Source organism: Thamnophis sirtalis, unplaced genomic scaffold (assembly GCF_051295495.1).
Source record: "Thamnophis sirtalis isolate CommonGarterSnake01/CBP01778 unplaced genomic scaffold, rThaSir2_p1.2 scaffold_12, whole genome shotgun sequence".
NCBI classification, from domain to species: Eukaryota; Metazoa; Chordata; class Lepidosauria; order Squamata; family Natricidae; genus Thamnophis; species Thamnophis sirtalis.
This window is the reverse complement of record NW_028261392.1, coordinates 55186375-55211746: the sequence shown is the minus strand read 5'-3', so window position 1 is coordinate 55211746 and position 25372 is coordinate 55186375. Positions and strand designations below refer to the sequence as shown.

The window sequence follows — 25372 nt, the reverse complement described above, 5'->3', positions numbered from 1 at the left end:
TTTCAAGGATAAAAGGCAGCTGTACCTACAATAAAGTACATCTGTTGAAGACTCTTAAGTAGGTCTAAGATGACTCAATGACGCTACTCATTAATGTTCAGTCTCATTAAGGTCTTAGCATTATAACTAAAGATCTCTTGAGGTTTAAATACCCTGTAAATTGGCTTGCTTTCTGGAGACAGATTGCTCTGGAAGTGCATTTTCTCAGGTAGGAAATGTTTAACATATCTCTAGCATGTTATTTTATTCACGTACTTATACCTGAGAGTTTTATTCTAAAGTAGGATGAGTAAAATAGGAAGAGCTCTATTAGTAAAGATGTGTTTTATCAGATGAGTACTCAGAGAGAAGTGTATTCTGCATGTAGGATGCCATGGTTTAACATATCATTCTTGGTAATTGAATTAGTTGCTTAGGTTTCTGGGGTTAATTTCATTAATGTTCCCAGCAGGTACATCTTTAATACCCACATTCTAAGTGTGTTAAGTGGAAGGAAAAAGTAGTCTCCTCTGAAATCAAACTGTGTGAAAGCAGACATATAAATCCTAGACTGCATCTACTATCCTACTTATATTGTGTTTCTCTGCTTTTGCAACAAATTCAGTGGCACAAGCAAGTAGCACACCAGCACTTCCCTTTAAGTGTTGCTCTTCTAAATAATCAAGGACATATTATTTCAAAATAGGTATTTAATATATCCTTTTACCAGAAAGTGTCAGCTACGGGCCTGTGGGCAATTGAATGGGGGGGAAGGACTATCAGGAAATAGTGGGCTGGCAGGGCTGACAGGGAAATCAAAAATATCCTGAAAGAAATCTTACAAAATCTTAAAGAGTAGCTTAGAGTACTTAAAAGCAAAATCTTAAAGAGTCACTTATAGAAAAGAAGGATGTGGGAAGAAAGACATGATAAAAATATTTAACTCCTTTTTAACTTTTGTTATTTCAGGTTTAATATTTAATTTTATAATGATAAAGATGTTCCAATCTTTACTGCAATGCGCTCTACATGGGGCAGCCCTTGAAGAGTATTCGGAGACTTCAACTCGTCCAGAACGCAGCCGCGCGAGCGATTGTGGGGGCACCTTGGTACACCCACATTACACCTATCCTCCGCGAGCTGCACTGGTTACCGATCAGTCTCCAGATACGCTTCAAGGTGCTAGTCGTAACTTATAAAGCCCTTCATGGTATTGGATCTGGGTACTTGCCAATTACCTCCCACAGACCCATTAGATCTCACAGGGTTGGCCTCCTCCGGGTGCCATCTACCAGCCAATGCCACCTGGCTATTACCTGTGGGAGGGTCTTCTCTGTGGCAGCTCCGGCCCTCTGGAATGAACTCCCCACAGGGATTCGGACCCTCACCTCTCTCCAGGCCTTCCGAAAAGCCGTCAAAACCTGGCTTTGCCGGCAGGCCTGGGGTTGATGAGTTCCCTCCCCTCTCGACATGTATGGTTGTGCGACTGTTGTCTACTTTTATTATTTGCATTTTGTCTATTATGTTCCCCTTCCCCCCCCCCCCTTGAATTGTTCGCCGCCCTGAGTCCTCCCGGAGAAGGGCAGCATACAAATAATACAATACAATACAATACAATCAGGGTCAGCAGCTTTTAAAAAAATCATAAAATAAAATGCAGTACTTCAGGGAAATCACAAGACGGTGCTGGTTTGCTACAAATATCTAAATTCCAGACAGAGTCTTTCTACAAAAGAGAGTTGGAGAAGCTTCAAAACATAATTACAGATCTTAAGAGTTTTGTGGAGAAGATAGTAAATCTTCTTTAACATAGCTGAGATTTGCTACAAGGCTGACTTAAAACCCAATTTTCTATTTGTATATACCAATAGACAGAATCAGATTTAACCTAGCACCTAACCTAGATAGAACAGACATTCCTTGCTTGACTTGGTTATCTATTTCTTCAAAAGTAATGCTACTTGAATCATAGGGTTAAAAGGGATTTTGGAAGTTTTCCAGTCCAACTCCTTGTTCAAGGCATTGTGTTATATCCAAAGTTTCTTATCCACTGAATCATGCAGTGCTTTACATATTCATTTTCCAAATTCAAATTCAATAGCAATTTATATAAATAATATGTTCATTACTACCACACAGTAGGATTTCCAATTCTTTTTTTTAACAGAGTCAAACCCGTGACTCTTTTAAATCTAATTTAAAACTTTTTTCAATTGTAAATATGTAAACCAACGTCAGGCATCCTTCTGATTCTAACTCCTCCTTAGACTTGAGGATAGGATCACTAAAATTAAAAGATATTATTTGACCATAAGTCTTCCAGTCTGACTTCGACACCATTTATTTGCTACAAAAAGCTTCCTTGGGCGAGATCCAAAGACGCATCTCCATAGAAAACCTGACAAGTTGTCAAGTATTTAACACCAGACAAGTTGTCAAGAATGTATAAAGGTATTTCAAATGAATCTTGGAAATGCAAATGTAAAGAAGAGACTTTTTATCATTTATGATGGAAGTGATAAAGCAAAGAATTTTTTTAAATAAAATTTTTATTTTCAGACAAACACAAATACACAACACATATAACATGAAAGCCTCTTCAACTACACACGGTGTGTTGATTGGTTACAAGGTCTTTCTGTGTCCTTTCCATAGTATCACTTGAATTTTATCAAAATTCACATATTGACAATCAAGATATCTTTGTATGCATTGTTGTTATGCTTCCTCCTATTCTAAGTCATTATATTATTTTAGCATTGATAACATTCTCTAATCATTTTCAATTCCATGTTTTTTCCCATTATTAGTATCATCAATCTAATATACATGTATACAAATTGTTATAATTTTTAAATTCATTAAGCCTAGCTATTATTACATCCTTTCAACATAAGGCATATTAAATTTAAAGTAAATTTATATTATGACATTTTATTACATCATCCTGAAATCATCCAATAATTATTACATCTTTATATTCTATTCTATATAAAATTGTTTATCTTTTATAAAAAAAGGCTTTTCAACCTCATCTCCATAATCCTTACTTGGACTACTGCAACGTGCTCTACATGGGGCAGCCCTTGAAGAGCATGCGGCGACTCCAGCTTGTCCAGAATGCAGCTGCGCGAGCGATCGTGGGTGCACCTCGGTTCACCCACGTAACACCTATCCTCCGCGAGCTGCACTGGCTGCCTATTGGTCTCCGGATACGCTTCAAGGCGCTAGTCGTCACTTATAAAGCCCTTCATGGTATTGGACCTGGGTACTTGAGAGACCGCCTGCTGCCAATTACCTCCTCTAGACCGATTAGATCCCACAGATTAGGCCTCCTCTGAATTCCATCCGCCGGCCAGTGTCGACTGGCGACTACCCGGAGGAGAGCCTTCTCTGTGGCCGCTCCGACCCTCTGGAACGAACTCCCCGTGGAGATTCGAACCCTCACCACCCTTCAGACCTTCCGCAAAGCCCTTAAAACCTGGCTATTCCGACAGGCCTGGGGCTAAAAAGCTTCTACCCCCTTCTCGAATGGTATGACTGTTGTGTGTTTTAAATTATGTATTGTTGCGTGTCGTTTTAATTTTTGTCTGCATCCCCCTCCCTTGGTTGAGTTGTGAGCCACCCTGAGTCCCCTTCGGGGGAAAAGGGCAGCATATAAATAAAATAAACATTCAACAACATTCAACATACTTACAGTATTGTATAAAATTTCATATTATCAATCTAGTATATATAAATGCTTTGTTATCATTATTAATCATTTATTTGATGATAGCTATTATTACGTTGTACATAACACTCAAAATTTAGCCACATTTAACTAAACTTTATTGTGACATTTCATTTCATCATCCTGTATCCTTCCAGAGATAGTGTAGTCCAATATCTCTTGCCATTTGTAAAGTCTGTATTCTAAGTGTTTTCTTGATAAGTCTTATGTGGACTTCTCTTAAGAACTTGTTGTTCATTGCCTGTCTTATAAGAATTCGAAACCCTCTATCTGCTCTTTTTATCAGCTTAAATTTTGTTATCATTAGTGCTTCTGCCTAGATTACCTAGGTAAGCTCATTTTAGTTCAAAAAAGGATTTTCATGAAAATATTGTAATAAAACTTTAATTTTATAAGTCTATTTCCATTTATTTTGAGGTATTGCCTTATTTAACATAGTTACCTAAATTGTCAGGAAACGTGATGTCCTATGACAAAAGGAAGGTCATTTTCGGGTTCAGCGCACCCAAAAACATAAAGATTACGTGGAATAACCAAAACAGCTCTCGAATATTTTTTTTTCAGACCGGTGTAATTTCAAGTATCTTTTCAATTCTCTCTGTAATTATTAAAACTTTTTGTATTTATAAGAAAATTCTTTGTAAAGTTAGTGCCTTTTCTTCTTCACGTTGTGCCATTTTCCAGGTTATAAACACTGCCAAAACATCCGAGGCTTTTTCGATTTCAAACAAATTCAGTGGGGTTGCTTACTCTTTCCTTCAAAGGAATACCTGTATCAATAAAAGGTTTTCCACTGAGCCTTTCAGTAAACAAAGCTTATAGCTTTATCAGAGATTGCCAAGCCTCTAACCACTAGATGGCAGTGTTACCTCTTTTCCATCTGTTTCTGCCTCTCTGTAAACACCAAGTTCTGAGAGAGGTAAAAAAAAAAGTTTAAAGATTACACTTCGTCCAAGCCTTATGAGAGAAGCTTTTAATCCACGAGTACAAAAAAATGGAAAAAGTATAGAGGAAGAAGGATAAAAAGAGACCAGTCCAGTTTAAAAGTAAGAGGCATTTGTAAAAAGTCCATCCATAAAAAACAAAGTTAAGGTAGAAAAGATAACACGATAGTCTTAAACCAGGGTTAATTCGCCACTTATTTTCTTCTGTCTTCAATTTTATTTTAAATTCCAATTCTTTGGGGTTTTCCCTTCTCTAATAATAAAAAAAATTCTTATCATTTCGGCACATTCCTGTACAGCTTCTGTTTCAGAGGCTTGTCCCAACCTTCTGCAGCCATTTTGGCTGCTTCTCTTGTAGCTGGCAAAAAGAGCTTTCTCCTGGATCAATCAGGGGCTTTGTGATGCCCCTGAGATCAGTAGGACATGCTCTTCTCTATCACTGTTCCTTCAGAACAGTTTAGGTCCAGGAACAGAGATATCGGCAGCAATCCTGGAGCCCCAAGATTGCATGTTCTTGCGACATCAAAAACCGCCCCCCAAAGGAAAGAAATTTTGAAGTAGGATTCATATCCTAATATAGAAGATTCTTAAAGTGATTATAAAGGTGATGGACGAATGGCTGCAAACATTGATGAAGTTAGCAAAGATGGCTAAATTGACTGCTAGGATTAAAGAAAAAAACACAACTATTTTTTTTTCTACTTGTAAACTGCTTCTGAACTTTGTGCTTGAGGTGGAAAAAATTTAAACTTTGATTTTAGGTTTTACTGATTAGATAGGCTTGTTGTTATAGAAATGACTAGTTTATACTATTATGTAATAGGAAAAAATGAGGTTTGATATTAGTATCTTATTCTACTGCACCAAAGGGAATCAGAAGTCAATGTCTTTTCTTCCCCACTTCTTTTCTACACTTTTCTCTTCCCCTTTCCCTTCCCTACTTATCCTATTATTTGCTTTTGTATTTTATATTATAAACTAATAAGAGAAATAAATAAATATCTGACCCCAGCTACTCAACTAAAGCAAGAAGACGCCTATATTGGGCAACAGAAATATGACAATAGCAAAGGCATCAATTCATATTGTGTGGTAGGAGCAAATTGTAAACTCTTGTATTTCACCAAAGAAACCGCATGGATAAACAAGGTAAAGTGATTGATGATAAATGACATATGCTAGGTTTCTCAGGTTGGATGGCACTCAACATGTTTTGCAAGTTCTAGGTCAGTGTTTCTCAACCTTGGCAACTTGAAGATGACTGGACTTCAAGTCCAGACATCTTCAAGTTGCCAAGGTTGAGAAACACTGTTCTAGGTTAAGGTAAAGTGGAAGAAGAGATTAACCCATTTGGTCTTGAACATATATTCACCATTTTCAAGGAAAACACCAGGAATCACTTGGAAGTCCTAACCTGATTTTAGTGGCAATGTGTGCACTGTGGAGAGACAAGGTTGGGGACAAATCAATCTGAAGAAGGTCTAAGTGATTGCTAAGAATCAACACCAACTTGAGCGTACCTAATTAATCAAAAAAATAATAATCAACAGGTCTGGCACTTCTAAGCATGGAGATGCAATTTGCAATGGAAAGGGTTTACTGTACTTGTTAATTGCAGTTTTGTTTTGTTATTAGGCAGAGAAGTCCATCCATCATATTATGGCAATGTCAAAATAAAGTCTCAATCTTATATCCAAAAAACTCCTTATTGGATAATTGATAATATTATCTAATTTGTATCTCAGAGAGATCAACACAGAAATAGCTATTTATAACTTTAGCTATATGTCATTATTGCTTACTCCACAAAGCACTGGACATTTCCGAAAACCAACACACTGAATAATATCCAACCTATTCTTATTCCCCCAGCTTTTGACTTGAGAGCTATACCAGTAAAGTGATAAACTGATTGGTCTTCTCACTAATGAATTCAGCTTCCAGGGTACCATAAAGCAAGAATCCAGCTCCCTTTGAGGGAGATTTTAAGTCTGCTGCAAGCAAAGAAAAGGAGGGAGGGAGGGAAAAGCAGCTCCAACTGTTTCTAGCCAGCAGCTGCTGTCGCTGTCTTGTGGTTAAGCAGGATTTGCTTGCACATAATTTCTTCTCCACTTGAGGAGGTTGCTCTACCCTGGAATTGCTGGAAACGGCTGTCTTTGGGTCACATTTGCTCATGAGAAGAAAACATTTTTAAGGATTTTTGAAGCTGAAAGAACTGTTACTGTTCCAGTGAGGTGATGGATTGAAGATTAAAGATGTACGGGGATCATCCACATTTCTTGAAGTTTCACACAGACTTTGTGAGTAAGTACTTCCTGCACATTTCTGGATTTCAGGTTTTCAACACAGATAGTAAGTTAGGTGCTTGTGTGCAGATGAACACTAGGTGGGAGGATGGAACAGGCACTGGATTTGTGTTCATGTTAAGGAAAAGAAAATGATGTTCCTACATCTAGCAAGCTACTTTCTCATTGGGAAGATGCTCCTTCATTACTATATTACTGGAGCTCAGGAGATGGCCTTTTTAAAAAAAAGTTAATGCATAACCCTTCTTTTACGTAGCTCATTTCAGTTGAATTATGATTCATGAGTTTAAAATCCCACATGCAGTCTGTCAAATAGTTGCCAGAAATAAAAATAAAAGCCATTGCTTGATTATATTTTATCTCAGCCAAACACTTGTAAGACTCTTTTCAGCATTTTTAGTGTATATATAGTTGATCACTGATAAATTGGTGCCTCATATTTTATAGGATGCACCCTTCTCTATTTCTCTATCTCAGATGAACACACACCAGAAGAAAAGATCTTAATTGCATCTGCAAGGGTTTCATTCATTTTTATAGATCAGAACACAATCTTATGAGCTTGAAGTAGGGTAGCCACATAGTGGTATAACTCCTCAGTAAACTTAACAAGATAGGATAATAGGCTGTATAAGTATGCAACTTGCTTGCCTCAAAAAACAAGTTTAACCATTTTATAGTTGTGAGAGATGGGAATTAACACACGTACTATTGGACTGAGATATCAACGATCTGCATTTATATATCTTTATATTTAAATCCAAAGTTGAATCTAAAATGTTAGCTTAATTATTGTGGGGCTTGGAGCGTGTTCTCCACTATGTCACTCTTCCCTTCTTCCTCAAAAATGGAAGACACATTGACAACATGCAGTTAACAGGGACAACAAAAATAAAATGACATTGTCATTTCTTAGTTTTATGAGGGTCAAGTATGGAGATAGCTAGATCGGTGGCAGATCTGCATATTTCACAACGTATAACTGATTTTTAAGTAGCTATCTTGACTCTGTCTTATTCATCTTCAGACTATCAACCTGAAATGTTACAAAGGACTGCTAATTGCCATTTCAAATGACTATTTTCCACATTACAAAAGTTACATAAAATTATACCAGTACTGGGGTATTTTTCAGTGGTGAACATTGGGAGCTTTGTGAAACAAAGCATGGTTTTTGAAACGGTTGTACTAAATATTGTAATGAGCAGCTAGGAGAAACAGTTTCACCTGATAACTTCTGAAAGAAATTGACTCGGATGGATATGATGCTAATCACAATAGATAATCTAATTAGATAGTGGTGTATTTAAAAAGGATTACTGTTGATGTACGAGCCTAAAAGGCAGAAACTATCTACCGTTTCAGGGTCTTCCTCAATCCTTCTAATGTTGGTTACTTCAGTTGTCGCAATTAGTTTTGGTCTAAATATTTAGACATAGTTCCAATTTTTCCATTGACCTTCATTGTTAGAATTTGGAGTTCATTTTTCTATTTTTAGTTAAGAGAGCAATGTCATCAGCATAGTGCAGCTTATTGATATTTTTCCCTCCAGTTTTAAAACCATATAATCTTCTTCCAATCCAGCTTTTTTCAGTAACCATTCAGCATACCATATATATTTAATAACCAGGGACAGATTACAAAGCTTTATGTCACTCATATGCCCACCTGGAGTTAGTCTGTTTTGTGAACATTCTTCCCCGTGACTTCTGTGGTTAGGTGTCACATAAGGAGAGTGAGAGGTTATGCGGTTCTTATTTTACTATGGATATTCCACAGCTTTACACAGCTAAACCTTTCTGAAATCAATGAAGTATATATATTGATTTATTTGGGGCACATTTTGGCTTTTTCAATTATTCTGCTTGCATCAGCAATGATGCCCCTCTGTTCCTTGGCTTTTTCCAAAACCAACTCGATCATCTGGCACCTTCCCTGAAAACAGTTTGCTGTCATCATGGCTGCAGTTTAATTGTATAATTGTAAGCTTGGATGTGTTGGGTGGTTATAGAAATTAAGTAAGTAAGTAAGTAAGTAAGTAAGTAAGTAAGTAAGTTGAGTGAGGAAGGAAGGAAGGAAGGAAGGAAGGAAGGAAGGAAGGAAGGAAGGAAGGAAGGAAGGAAGGAAGGAAGGAAGGAGTATTGCAGTGCCAAACTGTGTAGGTTCTCAGCCTGCTTCCTTGGTTTGGGCCACCTCTGCAGAGTGTCCTGACAGCTGCCAAAACCAAGTGAGCATTGCTGCTCCATCGGCATCTTTATGGGGAAAGGGAAAGGCTGAAGAGGTGTTACTATCCCTGAGCCACAGTATAAACCACTTGTGCTAAACGCCACATTCTGGCAATGACAGACAGCTGTGAAGTCTCTCTTCTTCCTTATAGAGTTAATCAGAATGGTCATCTTCACCCTTAGACATTTGAAAACTGTACAAGGGCCGTACAAAGTTTTATCAACTTCGAAGAATAAAAATCAATTTGCAATTCCCATAATCTGAAGTCTTAGTTACAGCATGTTTCGGAAGATATTTACATGAAATATAACAAAAGAAACATAGGGACAGTGGCTGACCATGCCTTCAGTGTTTGTATATCAGTGCTTGTGAGAAGTAGGCATACATGGGTGCAAGTCTGTGCATGTAGATATGTTTGTATGTTTGTGCATTTGTGCATGTGTACAAGTCTCCTTTACATAATTCTTAGTTGTTGTTGTTTTTTATAATTTTTTATTTATTTTTAATTTTCAAAACAAACACAACACAAAGAATCCTCCTTCTTTACATACTGTAGAAAGGGTATCAGTTGGTTAAAAAAGACTTTCATGCATCTCTTCCACAGTCATCAACCATAATTCATATTAACTCAAGTATTTTTACTCAGATATTTATACATATTACCATCATCATACTTCCATTTTCATTTGACTATAATTGTTTAAACGTCCTTCAACATAAAGTATACCAAGATTTAAAACAAAACCACATACTGGCATTTCATTTGCTATTTCTAAAATCCTCCAATAACACTGAATCCTTATGGCCTATTCTAGCTAACATCCATAATATTTAGTAACAAAAAATTTTAATCGTCCTTTCCAAATCACTGTTTACAATTTACATCCAGTTTCCTTATGTTGTACCCATACACATATATACGTTGTTACCATTATCCCTCATTTATTTGACTGTATCCTGTATCATAACATTTTCCCCCCCAATAATCAAAACTTAACTAAATTTAACTTAGTTCTTTTTTATTAGCCTTTATATATAACCAAAAAGATTTCTAATCTTCCTTTCATGGGTACCATTCGGTAGTCATATCCAATTATTACTTATCATAACAATACATATGTATACATTATTATCATTATCAATTATTTATTTGATTACATCTATTGTCACTAAATTTCCCTAAGTTTAACTAGTTTTAAATTGTACACTTCCATCTATCAACCTGTATCTTTCCAGTAGCAAAACAGTCCCATGTCTTCTGCCATTTGTGGTATCAGTCCTCTAATCATCTCCTTGATCAAATTTGTATGGACTCCTCTTAGCAACTCATTGCTTATTGAGTCTCTCATGTAATTTCGATGCCGTTCTTCTGTTTTCTTAATCAGCTTGTCTTTAATTGTCAGTAATGTTATCAATGATGTTGCTAATAACATTTCTCTCTTTAAATCCATAAACTCTTTTGTTTTTTCTTCTTCTTTATCTTGCCATCTGGGGTAGAGTTCCCCTCCATTTAATTCCTCTTTCCATATTCCACTCTTTCCATTTCCAGACACAAACCAATCACCATAGATATCAGCAGATTTAGATTCTTTATTGTCATTTTCCTCTTCGGTTTTTAGGACTCTAACCTCCACTTTTTCCACTTGATCAACATCTCCAATTTCTTCATCATATTTAACTGTTAGTTGCTCTAGGTTTTCCAACTTCTTCTCCGTTCTCTCAAATGTATTTGATAATTTCTGAATTTCTAACAATATCTTTTGCAGGCTTAGAGTTTCTTTCTGCTGTTGAAATTGTACCATTATCTCCAGCTGACAAACACTGATGCACTGGCTTGGAAGGTTTTTACAAGATTAAGCATAAATTCACAATAAGGTCTTATTTTCAATTTTCTTTGATTAAAGATATACTTCAAAGGAACATCTGTATGCTTTTCTTCTTATCACTCTCTATAAACAAACAGTGAAACCTTGAAGTGTCAAGCCAGAATAATCAGTTAGGAAAGTAAAAGTGTTTTGTTTCCAATACACAAACCTCCAGCCTCTGAGTAATAGTGTTTTTCTTTCCCTCTGTTGTTACAATTTTCTTTGTTACCTTTTGTATCTTTTTTATATTCCAAGTTAAAAAATAGTCAAATTCTTGAGTGAGTTATAGAAGAGGGGAAAAACACCCACAGTAATGAAGAAGGATAATTTTAGTCCATAGGAGTGCAAAGATTAATAATAAAAGAAAAAAATAAAAGAAGAAAACTTAATCCATTCATTTTAAAAGGCTTGCATAAATTCCGTCCATAGACATAGCATTTAAAAAGTAAGATAACCCACTGTCCAAAACCATTCAAAGCTTAATTCCGCCACTTATTTCTTCTGTTCTCAAATTTAAATTAACTTTAAGTTTTTTATAGGCAGTCCCTTTTAAAACGGTAAAAATTCCTCACCAGCTGGAAACACTTTCTCTTTCCGTATCCTTCCGTTTTGGAGCCGCCCTGATTTCATCAGCCTAATGGCTGGATTTTTTGTCGCCAGCTTGAAGAACTTCTCTTGAATCTATCAGGGACTTTGCGATGTCCCTGAGATCAGCAAGATGTATTCTTCCTGTTCACCATCTCTGCGGGACGGTTTAGGTCCGATTGAACCACCCAGCGGTAAAAGCATCGGCTGCGGTTTCGGAGCTTCGAGACTGCATGTCCGTATCTTCACGAGGTTGGCTCCTCCTCCCATAATTCTTAGTTATTGTTGCTTACATGGAACAGTTTTATGTAGAGGTCAAGCATGACTGTTGAAATGTGTTAATATTAGGGTACACTCTCTTCTTTAGTAAAAACCACACTACATCAACTAAGAAATTATTTGGAGGTTTTTTTTTTATTGATATCCTGAAGAACATAGAAAGGATTAATGCACTGTATCTTAACATGAAACAGTGCACAATTGTTTCATCAAATTTATCCCCCAAAGGTTGCTTACCGAAAGGTTAGAGTTGGCCTGCTTCTTTTCCTGGTAAATAGACACAAGTCAAATTGGGCATATTCATCTCTCTTTCTGCCCTATCCACCTATTAATTTACTGTAGGAATTGTTCCCTTGATCATGTTCTTACCTGAGATCACAGTCAAATCTGATTTAAAGAGAATACGTATAAGAAAAGATAAGAAAAGCTCAGGTTGCTAAATCACATTAAAAATATTTGTCAGAGTCTGGGCAGGTTTAATTCTGCTCACGGAAAGACTATGTTCTATCCATATTCTAAGTCTTCATCTTTTTATCCCTCTCTCTTAAGTTCTTTTCATTAAGTATGAGCAGCAGAAGATATAAGCACCATCCCCTCCCTGGGAGCATAACTCTTTAGTACAATACTAGATGGATTGTAAATAGTACAGAAGGCTTACTTAAAAAAAATGTTTTATTGAGTCATCAAAGAAGATACTATATACCATTCAGCTTAATTCAGAAAGCATGTAATCTGTCTTCCTATATGTTGCTTGTGCTGTTATTTTCTTTAAAGGTGGACCATTTCTTGAGAATTTCCCTTGGGAAATCTCGTCTGAAAAGCATAAAAGGAACCGAGGTGGCGCAGTGGTTAAATGCAGCACTGCAGGCTACTTCAGCTGACTGCAGTTCAGCAGTTCGGCTGTTCAAATCCCACTAGGCTCAAGGTTGACTCAGCCTTCCATCCTTCCGAAGTGGGTAAAATGAGGACCCGGATTGTTGTTGGGGGCAATATGCTGACTCTGTAAACCGCTTAGAGAGGGCTGAAAGCCCTATGAAGCGGTATATAAGTCTAACTAACAAACAAACAATAACAACACTTTCTTGCCCATGAGTTGGAATACCATTAGAATCAGAAAGCTGGGAACAGAAGGAACTGTGTCATAGGAAGATTTCTTGCCTCTAAACTTGTCTTTTTAAAATATTAGTAAAGAATCAAAGATGACAGAAGTCTCCAGCATCCTATTTCCCCCCAAAAGGAAGCTAAAGCTTGTACTTCTACTCATGAACATCTCCCTACTAAGGAATGAGAGAACATTTGATATGGAAAATATGCTCTTTTCTTCCCTGTAAGTTACTCTCTTTTTTCTTTCAGGTTTCCCAGTTCATTCCAGGTCTGTACCTGGAAATCTGTCGCCAAACGGGAACTCTGTTATAAACAGCAAATCCAACCATCTGGAAGCATCTCTTGATGTGTCAGAAATTCTGTCCATCCCCATGAACTCCATAGGAACCAGCAGTACAACAGGCTGTCCGGTTAGGAGAATCACGAGCCCCGTTTCATCCCATGCTGTTCCTTTGACTTCTCCACCAGACATGAGTTTTGCTGTACATTCCAGCCCACAGGTAGCCACCAACTCTCATCATTTTTGTTTAATATAATACAATCAGCATTTTTATTATTTCATATCCTCAACTTAATTTTAATCCATGTGTGGAGCTCTTTCTATCTATGAGTTCTTTTTTCTAAAATAAAGGTTTAAATGTTATTTTTTTGTTCTAGATTCAAGCCTGCCTTGTGCTTATATTTCTACAGGTTACAGCAATAAAAAGTTATGCAGTGTGATTTAAATTGTTTAAAGTTAGTTCAGTAAGAAGAAGCTAAGGTCAATCTAGAATGTCATTAATTTCTTTATTTCTTTTTTCTCAATAGACTTTAGACTGTGTTAGTTAAAATTCTATACCGTGTACGGGTTCTGGGAAGTCGGGGGGGGGGAAGGAGGAGGGGGGGTGGGGGGGTGGAGGGAGGGAGGGGTACACACACACACAAAAAAATTGTACTTCAATGTTTTAATGATTGACAAATGATGACATATTTGTGTTTTTTTTAAAGAAAAAAAAATAATAAAAAAGTTCTGTGAAATAAAAGTTATGCAGTGTGGAAATAAAGAATAGCAATAGCAGTTAAAGAAACTTTATAGGTTCAAGGTTCAAGGTTCATTTTATTTATATGCCGTCCTATTCCCAGCGGGACTCAGGGCGGCGCACAAACCCAAGGAGGGGAAGGGAAACACAAAAACTACAACAAAAAGTACAGGGCATTTAAAATAACCAACAGCCACACGATTCAAGAGGGGAAGGGAACTCATCGACCCCAGGCCTGCCGACACAGCCAGGTTTTAACGGCTTTTCGGAAGGCCTGGAGAGAGGTGAGGGTCCGAATCTCTGCGGAGAGCTCATTCCAAAGGGCCGGAGCCGCCACAGAGAAGGCCCTCCCCCGGGTAGTGGCCAGATGACATTGGCTAGTAGACGGAACCCGGAGGAGGCCTAATCTGTGTGATCTAATGGGTCTTTGGGAGGTAATTGGCAGTAGGCGGTCTCTCAAGTTTATACTGGAATACAGGTTCTGTCTCTTTCTTACCCACTATTTACCAAGGCTCTTAATTTTTAAAGGCAATTCTTTCACAGGTGTTGAATGACAAAAAATAACTAATGGATACAGATGGTTTTCCGGATGGAGACAGATGGTTAAGATCACAAGTTGTGATACTTTCAATTATGCTAAATGTGTCTGTTTCCTGAGCCTGATGACCATGAGGCAACAATTAATTAATTAAATTAGTAATTTAATAAATTTATATGCCGCCCAATCCCATAGGACTCCGGGCAGCTTACAAAAACAAGATAAAAGATAAGAGTTAAAAATAGAAAAAGAGAAACAAATTTAAAAACAACACACCATACCAGGTGGGGCTGGACCTCGTTCATGAAGTCAACAGCCCCAGGCCTGCCGGAATAGCCAGGTTTTAGTGGCTTTTCGGAAGGCCGAGAGAGTGGGAAGGGTCCGGATCTCTATGGGAGATGTCTAGCTAAACAGGTAGTCTTCAATTTGTGATCACAATTCAGCCCAAAATTTATCTTGCTAATCATGGCAGTTCTTAAGTGAGTTATGCCCCATTTTATGACCTTTTTTGCCATAGTTGTTAACTGTAGTTGTTAAATGAATCATGCAGTTGTTAAGCGAATCTGGTATCTCATTGATAGAATTGACAATCCTGCTTCTGCCACCGGAGACCAGATTCTTTCTGTCCATTAGGCCACCTGAAGCTCCCCCAGCTTTAAAGACTGAGGTGGCATCTAATCCTTTATGGGATTCCATGTAGCAATATCTTCATAGTTGCTTTGTAGAACAATTTGGTTGAAGAGCAATAAAGCATAGAGTGGGGGAATAATATAGAGCCATGATGGTGAACCTATGGCACACCTGCCAGAAGTGGTACATAGAGCCCACTCTGTGGCCACACGTGCCGTCGCCAGCTGCTCTTCTGGTTTCCGGAGTGCACATATGAGCTGACCAGGTGGTTTTTGTGCACCAGAAACCCAAAGACCAGCTGGCCGGCATGAACATGTGCACTGGCCAGCTAGTCTTCAGGTTTCTGGTGGTCTAGCACAGTGGTGGGATTCAGCCAGTTTGCACCTATTCGGGAGAACCGGTTGGTAGCTTTCTAAGCAGTTTGGAGAACCGGTTGTTGGAAGAAATCTCATTTTGTCCGTGCCCCACTTTACAGAGCTAATCATGTAAAGAAGGCAGGAAGGAAACATTCTGGTGTTGTTTCTAGCCTAATCTTTATTACCCTGCTTACAGAAACTGCCTCTCCAGTTAACCCTTGTTACATTGTAACAGCTAAGGTGAAGCGCCCATCGACCTGAGTGACGTTGAGTTGGCCACGCCCACCCAGTCACATGACCACTGATCCCCGCCTACCCAGCTGGTCATCAGGGCAGAGAACCGGTTGTTAAATTATTTGAATCCCATCACTGGTCCAGCAGAAGCATGCGCGTGCACATACGGGCATTCCCTTTTGGGTACTCAGTGCCGAAAAGGTTCACCATCACTAATATAGAGTAAAGAGTGGGCCAAATCAGTGTCCATCCATTCCTGCCTCCTCCTGCTGAAAATTGCCTTTCAGTGGTTCTAGAGGTTTTCTAAAGGATAATTGATTTCTCAACATTTTGTGAAATAAAAAAAAGAGGAGAAATGATAAGTAGAAAAAGAGTGGAACTGCTCTCTAACTATCCTCACTCAAAGATTTTGTTTTTTGAAATTCTCTTTTGCATGTTACAGGCACATAGTTAATTTACTTATTTATTTATTTCTCTAGATTAATTTATATTTTACCTTGTCTTATGCAGCTCACAGTAAAATTACTTTTGTCTCAATAGAGATTCAGCTAGGATACTGGACTAAACTAATATTAGTTGATTAATCAACTAATAGTAAAGCCAGGTAACGGGATTTTGCTTTAATATTAGTTGATTAATCATCATGCCTGATGTTTGTACTTATTTATTTTGTAGATGTTTTTATTGTTTTAATGTTTTTTAAATTGTTTATTTTTTTTAGAATTTTAGAATTCTAAGCCAAAGTTACTTGGTTGAGTTGAGTTGAGTTACAGAAATGTATGAATGAATGAATATATACTGAGCACTTCTGACCTATGGAACATTTATTTTTGTCTTCTGGACATCTATTGTCCCAAATAACCCCTTCCCCTGCCTGCCCACCCTGAGAAAGAAAAAATTAAAAATTGTAAATGTGTATATAAAGATATATATTCACTAATGATGCAATACAAATCTTTTAGTGTGTAATAAAATGACTGGTGATAATTCAACCACAGGCAGAAAACGAATGAGGGGTTTTTTTTAAGGGAAAGGAAAAAGAAAAGTTAAAAGTACACTAAGATAAGTCAATATATTTTTATTTTCATTCAGTTTCAGAAACCTGATGAATTAAAATGCAGCTTGCTAAATGGAACTTATCTCCACAGAACTCTTCTGACAAAAATCAAGAGCCCTTCCCTGGGGTAATTCTTTCTAGCACTGACATAACTTATTTTTATGCTGTTTTGATAGCCCAGCAACCTCATATTCATTTTTCTCGATCCTGTTCTTCCCAGTGCTGAGTCACTTGTGTGTGGAAGATACTCAGTCAAAAAAACCCCAACTCTGTTTACCAAATTTAGGTCCTCCTAGTTGTCATGAAATGGCTTTCAGAACAAGGTTGTAATGTCAAGCTGTCTTGTTGAGTAGTTCAAAGAAGTGTGCCACATTTGCCTTTCTGCTAATGGGATGAGGCAGCTGGTCCTAAGGGATTAGCAAGCAGCCAGCTAATGGATTTGGATTCAAGCTGCTGCCCCAAATGTCATACATCATTGAACTTAGCATGCAAGAACCAGGCTGCAAATATTTTTTAAGGAAACACCAATGCCCTCTATATTAGAATTTGGAAATACAGCATAAGAGAAGTGACAGGAACAAAATTGAGCCTCTTCTTTCTTTTTTAAAGTATTAAAATGCATCCTAGATTAAGATTAAGATTTAATTTATTTGTATGCCGCCCTTCTCCGGGAGGGACTCAGGGCGGCGAACAACTCAAAAGGGGAAAGGGGATACAAACACAATACACGTAATTAAAATACACAAGAGTCATACAGCCATACAAGTCGAGAGGGGAGGGGAACTCATCAACCCCAGGCCTGCCGGCACAGCCAGGTTTTGACGGCTTTCCGGAAGGCCTGGAGAGGGGTGAGGGTCCGAATCTCCGCGGGGAGTTCATTCCAAAGGGCCGGAGCTGCAACAGAGAAGGCCCTCCCCCGGGTGGTAGCCAGATGGCATTGGCTGGTAGACGGAACCCGGAGGAGGCCGACCCTGTGCGATCTAACGGGTCTGTGGGAGGTAATTGGCAGCAGGCGGTCTCTCAAGTACCCAGGTCCAATACCATGAAGGGCTTTATAAGTTACGACTAGCACTTTGAAGCGTATCCGGAGACCGATCGGTAACCAGTGCAGCTCGCGGAGGATAGGTGTAACGTGGGTGTACCGAGGTGCACCCACAATCGCTCGCGCGGCTGCATTCTGGACGAGTTGTAGTCTCCGAATACTCTTCAAAGGCTGCCCCATGTAGATCCTAGAATCAGTGCAGAAAGAAAGCAGGAATCCATGATCAATTAAAATGGATTAAGTTAATAGCTATTTAAAATTTTCTATCTCTGCTCTTGATTTTTCAAATATTGTTCAATTGGTCAATTATATTCTCTTTTGCTCTCTTTCAAGAAAAAAAACCTCTCCTCTTCAAGGAAGACTAATTTATAAACTTACAGGCATGTTATTATATTGATCATTTGCAATAATGTTTAAAGATGCTTCAGTGGCTTTCTCCTTGTTGCCCACAGAGTAGTTCTGCATCTCTGTAGTTCTGTATCTCATCTGCTATATATGGGGCATCGGATGCCCCATAAGGAAACACACTACCATAGTTTCTACACCCAAGCCTTCAAAACTATTTGGGGTATAATAAATATCACTTTTCTTTTACCAGTGAAAGAATTCCTGCCCTGCTCCATACTGACTTTGGAGTTGGAGAAGGAAAAATACTACAAAGCGGTGAAGCTAACCTTTCTCTTCCAAGACGTCCTGGAGATAGAGAGGCCTCAAAGAATAAAATGGATTGCTTATATAGGGTCCAGCTTTCAAAGAAAGGCTAGTTTGTTATAATTTGAAATATAAGACAGCTGAGTAGGAAATAAATCAGCTCAGCCAATGTTGTGAAATCATAGAAGTCTAAAGCTGCTTTCTAAGAAATTCTTTATATGACAGGGCCTCAATTCAGTTATAATTTAAAAAAAAAAACCAGAAGAAGCTGCCAGTCAGGAATGGATTATACTGAGCTCTCTTCTAGGATGGAGGAAAGGTAGGAATACTCACAGCAAATGTAAGTAGATGTGAGTAGAATCAGTCCATAAGGAGCTACTACTGACCTACTCACTGCCAGAGAGCCTGAGGGATGATACGGAATCCAAGTTCCCACTAGTGGTGCTGGTCTGACATCTCCTGGTCTCCTCCATTTTTCTGCCATCAGTCAGACTGGAAACCAAGTTATCTTGTTTAATTAATATAAAGAATAAATCTCTTCTTTCCATGTCAGAAGCATAGCACAGTTTTTCCACAATCCTATCTTTTTTTAAAAAAAAAACTTTTTATTTAAAAGAAGCACATGGAAAATGGAAGCTAACCCATCCATCCCTAGCTTCACCACTGTTGATAGGGTATAGGGTATAGAACATACCATAGTCACATGCAGAAGGGAAGAGCCAGAGGATTGTGGCTGCTGTCTCCCAACCTCAGGAAATGGTCAGAAAATTCCAATTCTAGGGGAAGACTAATTATGTGCCTTGCAGTGGGATGACTTATACCAATCAGGATAAAAGTACTTCGGAAGAGAAACTGCTGATAAAATTCCATGTTTTCATTTCTTGATTAGATTTGGGATATTTAGAGTGGTGGCGGCACAGTAGTTAAAATGCAGTACTGCTGGCTAACTAAGCCCACTGCTAGGAGTTCGATCCTGACCGACTCAAAGTTGACTCAGCCTTCCATTCTTCTAGGGTAATAAATTAGGATCTAGATTGTTGGAGGCAATATGCTGACTCTGTAAACTCTGAAAAGTGAGTGTTGTAAAGCACTATAAAATGGTATATAAGTCTAAGTGCTATTGTTATTTAAGCTGTAGAAAAGAAGGATGACAGGTACAGGTACAGTGCCATAGGGAATATGGTCAGAAACGATTTTCCACTGCCAAAGAAACGTGGACCAGAGATAATGGGTAAAAGTTTCAGTTACCTAGATTTTATTTAAATATAAATACATTTAATTCTTATAATATTTGTATTTTGATTCAATATTATGATAATTCTTGTATTTAAAACAATTACAATTAAATTGTGAAGGTAAGATCTGCACACTATCAAAACAGTCTACCTACTGTATTGATGGAAGCTTCTCCAAAAAGATCCAACCTAGAAGTAAGGAGAAATTTTCTGACAGCAAGAAAAGTTAACCAATGTAATAGTTTGTGGGTGCTTCGTCACTCGAGGTTTTCAAAATTAGACTGTAGAAACTTTTGATTGGGATTCTACAATTGTCAGGTGCGACTTCATTTAATAACCAGGAAAGAAACCACTCAACTCCATTTGTTTGAAATTAAGTGTACTTTTACTAATTACAAATGAACAGTTGCGAAGCTAAACTGAATCTGGTTAATTAGGCGCGAAAGCAAAGAATATCATGTATAATTGAATCCCCTCCCCTTGGCATCCCAGTCCATAGTCCAATTATAATTCACCCAACAGTCAGGTGGGAGATATCTTCAAAAAACATCACCAGGATGGAATGCTGGACAGTTAACCTTGGCGGGAAACTCCCTTCCTCCACATGCGCAGTAAGATGATCAGATCAGCATCTAGAATCTTCCTCCAGCACATAATGATTCCCTACCCAAATACCATGCCCCCCTCCCCGTTTCAATGGCAGCCGAAGCAGCAGCAAAGCAGAGGCTGACATCAAGGCTCCCAACTTGAGCAGGGGATTGGACTAGAAGACCTCTGAGATTTCTTCCCGCCTTATGATTTTATGTTCTAAATTGTGTGTTTACCATCCTTGAAGATTTTTAATCCTAGGGAGGCCCAGCACTGCTTTCACTACTACATTCTCTGCCAGTTGAAGCTTCATCTAAATATGACTAAATGTTACATTCTTTATGCATTTCTAAAATATGCTTCATTCTGCAATACACAGTTTTAAAACATTCTTTGGTACATTTGTTCATATTAAAAACCAGAAAAATTTAACTCTGTTAATTAATTATATACAGACTTGCACATCATCCTAGGAATACAGATTGAGTAAATTCATAGGGGAATTCATAGTAACCAAATTTCATAAATCTGAATATTTTTTTGAGTTATATTTGTTTTTATGTTCACCCCTGATTGCTCTAGGCAATCTTAAGCAGACTATGGCAGGAACTGGATTTTGAAGAAGCTAGACTGAAGGAATATTGATAACATTTCTTCCTTTTGGGAAAGGGCACTTCCTAATCATTGTTGGGTTGTTCTGTGCTTCATGAACTCTGAATTGATTAACGGATTAATTAGTGCATGGAGGATATTGCATTAAGACTATACAGTTTTTTCCCATCTGTATACATTAATAGGATAAAGTTAATCTACCACTCAATCTTGCATCCGGACAAAAAATGCAAGCTTTGAAATTTGAAAAAAGTGGTCTTCAAACTTTGCATAGAATGGTGGTTCTTTTGAGATCTATTAAAATTGAATTGAATTTTGCCAAGTATGATTTGAAACATAAGGAATTTGTCTCTGGTACAGAAGTACTCAGTGTGCATGCAAAATAACAACAACAACAGCAATAATAAATTATTATTATGATTCAGTATTCAATCATATGATGGAAAACAGTTTGTATTCAGTAGAACATTTGGTACCATGTCCAAGAATTTTACTAAACACATCAAGAAACTGCAGCTTCCTGCAATAATACCAGCAGAACTACAAAAAACTGTGCTACTTGGAATATCATACATCTTAAGAAGGTACTTGGTTGATACCTAGGACACTGGTAGCAACCTGTATCAACCATTAACACTAGTCAATGGTATTTGTGATGCATTTTTGAATGTTCAGTTGACTGAGTTTCATGTTTAATGAATAAAATATATAATAATATAATATAATAATAATATAATATAACTACTACTACTACTACTGCTACTACTACTACTACTACTACTGCTACTATCACCCAATTACTTGTCTGCCAACAACATTCAAACTTTTTACAAGAGTACTGGCAAATTCAGTATTCAATCATCTGATGGAAAGCAGTTTGTACTCAGTAGAACAAAAAGGAAATTACAAAAAATCAAGAGGAACAAAAGATTAGCTGCTCATTGACAAAATGGTACTAAAAATGCAAAATGAAGAAGAACAAATTTAAATATGTTGTGGATAGATTACAAGAAGGCATTTGACATATTACCCCATAGCTGGATTAACGCCAGTCAGAAAAACTTTGGAATCAGCAAAAATATTTGTACATTTATGAAAGCAAATATGCAAAAAAAGGAAAACAGTTCTAACAGGGGAACATTGGCGAAGTCAACATCAGATGAGGAATCTTCCAAGGAATCTTTTGCCACTACTGTTCAGCATCACATTAATTCCACTGACAATAATCCTATGAAACACAAAACTGGGCTACCAAATCTCAATCCAACATGGCAAGATAAACCATCTACTATACATGGATGACTTAAACTGTATGCGAAAAACCCCATTGAACTTGAATCAATACTCAACACAGTTCAACTGTTCAGCAGAGAGATCAGAATGAATTTTGGACCTGAAAAATGTGCTGTACTATCCATGCAACGAGGAAAAATGGAAAAAATAGGAGGAATAGAACTGGGAAATGGAAGCATCGTGAAAACATTAGCAAAGGATGACGGTTACAAATACCTAGGCATATTGGAAACAGATAACATCTTGAATGGAAAAGTCAAAGAGTCAATGCAAAAGGAATATATCAGGAGGGTCAACAAAATATTAACATCAAATCTGAATGTTGGAAACATAATTAAAGTGATTAATACATGGGCAGTTCCAGTGATATGCTACCCAGCTGGAAACATCAACTGGACCAGTGGCGTGCAGTCAGGTGAGGCAGGGGAGGCACAGCCTCACCACTCCCATCATGGAAAGAAAAAAATATGTAAAAGGAAAAAGGTGAGAGCTGAGGTCAGGCTGAGCTAGTTGCTGCCTCACCGTGGATGATTTATATTCGCTAGAAAGCAGGAGATTCTGCTTTCTAGCGAATCGTGCGTCACAACTGTCCCCCCCCCTCGCTGTTCTACTTACTTTTGCAGACTCAGAAAAGGCTAATTAGCGCCTGAATTGTGCATCCGTGCAAAGCGAACCGATAGTAGACTTCAGAGCATTTCAGCCCTGGCCCCATCCCACCCCTTTCAATCCCACATTGTTCCTTGAATTGCCAGGTTGGAGTGGTTATTTTCGAAACGTACATTAACAAATGCTTTGTTTTTCTACTTGATCACCAAAAGTATGGTTCTCATATGTTCAGCTCTCATATGGAAATGCCAACAGAAGACTATGCCTTCTGTCTGGTCCTGACTATTGGATCACAGATGGGACATCAATCTGAGGTTGTGTAACCCATTTTGCTTTCCCCCCCTCCTATATGCTCCCATTTTAGCCCAGTATCATGAACAGCGCTGGAACCTCTGAAGATACCAAGCCTTTGCCAAATTTCCAACGGATGGGAGCGATGAATTATTCATCCCCAAGTCCAGGATCCCTCACAAAGCATGTGTGTGCAATTTGTGGCGACAGATCATCAGGTACTATGTTGTTATGTGTTGTTATGTTTATGTTTATTTTATTTATATGCCGCCCTTTTCCCCCGAAGGGGACTCAGGGCAGCTCACAACTCAACCAAGGGAGGGGAATACAGACAAAAATAAAAACGACATGCAACAATGCATAATTTAAAACACACAACAGTCATACCAATTCAAGACGGGGGCAACAGTTCTTCAGCCCCAGGCCTGTCGGAACAGCCAGGTTTTAAGGGCTTTGCGGAAGGCCTGGAGGGTGGTAAGGGTTCGAATCTCCACGGGGAGGTCGTTCCAGAGGGTCGGAGCAGCCACAGAGAAGGCTCTCCTCCGGGTAGTCGCCAGTCGACACTGGCCGGCGGATGGAATTCGGAGGAGGCCTAATCTGTGGGATCTAATCAGTCTAGAGGAGGTAATTGGCAGCAGGCGGTCTCTCAAGTACCCAGGTCCAATACCATGAAGGGCTTTATAAGTGACAGCTTGCATGTCAAGGGGACTGTCTGGGAAGTATTAAATAACTATTACAATATAACATTGCCTCAGGATTCTTTCCTCTTGGTCGTGCAGAATGTATCTCTTGTGTCTCTTCATTCAGGGCAAAATCATTTTAAATGTATAGCTTTTGAGGACTTTGGACTATTGTTTTATTTGAGGCGAAATGTTCAGCTTTTATGAGCTGATGAGGGGGGTTAACCACTCTTGCACTGCTAAAACATCCATGCCTCATATAATTACACCCCTTTCCCTGGTTGGCTGCTATTCTGATCACATCTGGGTTCTTCGCAGTATTCTGTATCACAGTCTGGTCCGTTTCCTATACAATTTTCTTAGTCCTCTCAGGCATATTAAGTGGTCCTGTGTTTAAGCATTCCTGAAAGAAAACGCTCTGATGATTTAAATGCCCCAACTCAAAAGTGCAGAAAACATTTAAACTTGCTCATGTATCCCAATTGGGATGTGCTGATGTGTGCTGCTGTATTGCTAGGGAAGCACTATGGGGTGTACAGCTGTGAAGGCTGCAAAGGATTCTTTAAGCGGACAGTGAGAAAGGACCTCGTCTACACATGTCGAGATAATAAAGACTGTCTGATCGACAAGCGTCAGCGAAACCGTTGCCAGTATTGCCGTTATCAGAAATGTCTAGCAACAGGCATGAAAAGAGAAGGTATGTTGCTATGATATACACATATGTGAACATGTATACTGTATATACTTATGTGTTGTATTTGTGCTGATAAATAAATAAAGGGAGACTAGTATAGATCTATTTGAAGCTATTTAGCTCTCATCAGCTAGCCATACCCTTACTGGGATTCGAACCTGTGCTGTATTGCATCTTAGGCAGAGGTCTTAACCATTAAGCCACAGGTCCTCCTCCTTATCAGCTTGAGCCAGGGAGGTAGGTATATATTTAGTATCACAATCCCTGGTATGCCCCAATTATGGGAGGAAGCTAACTGCTTCCATTCTCTGTCCATCGGCTCGTCACAAGAGACCATCATGACAGAAACCCAATATTTTTACTGTTGCCTTTAGTTACACATTTGTGTTGTATTTGTGCTGATAAATAAATAAAGGGAGACTAGTATAGATCTATTTCAAGCTATTTAGCTCTCATCAGCTAGCCATACCCTTACTGTATATACTTAGTATATACTATATTAAGATGCGCGTACACAAACCATCCTTAATTACATCAGAAGAAACTCTCATAGCCCCATTGTTTTTGTTCTTCTTCATCCTGAATAGATGAATCAATTCTCCATCAGCTAAAAGTCAGGCCACTGCTATGCAGTTTATTCTATATATTTGATGATCTGCCACTTTGAAGATTATAGTAAATGTGTTCCGAAGTGCCACTGTGGCAGTCACAGCAAATGAAAGGTGTTGCGTCCTCCTGACGCAGCCGGCAGTCAAGCCACGCCCCGCCGCGACCTGATTGGTCCAGGCGCGGTTGGCTGCCGGCGGGAGAATTGTGCCTCTCCCG

General features: G+C 38.4%; 1 protein-coding gene across 1 annotated transcript in view; it reads left to right on the top strand.

Moving 5' to 3' along the window:
* Positions 1-6665: 6665 nt before the first annotated feature.
* RXRG (retinoid X receptor gamma) overlaps positions 6666-25372 on the top strand; it is a 43174-nt gene continuing 24467 nt past the window's right edge. The window contains exons 1-4 of the mRNA XM_087726367.1: positions 6666-6960; positions 13271-13521; positions 23247-23391; positions 24371-24550. Of these exons, the coding sequence (XP_087582493.1) occupies positions 6912-6960; positions 13271-13521; positions 23247-23391; positions 24371-24550 (625 nt within the window). The 5' untranslated portion in view covers positions 6666-6911. The remainder of the gene's footprint in view (positions 6961-13270; positions 13522-23246; positions 23392-24370; positions 24551-25372) is intronic.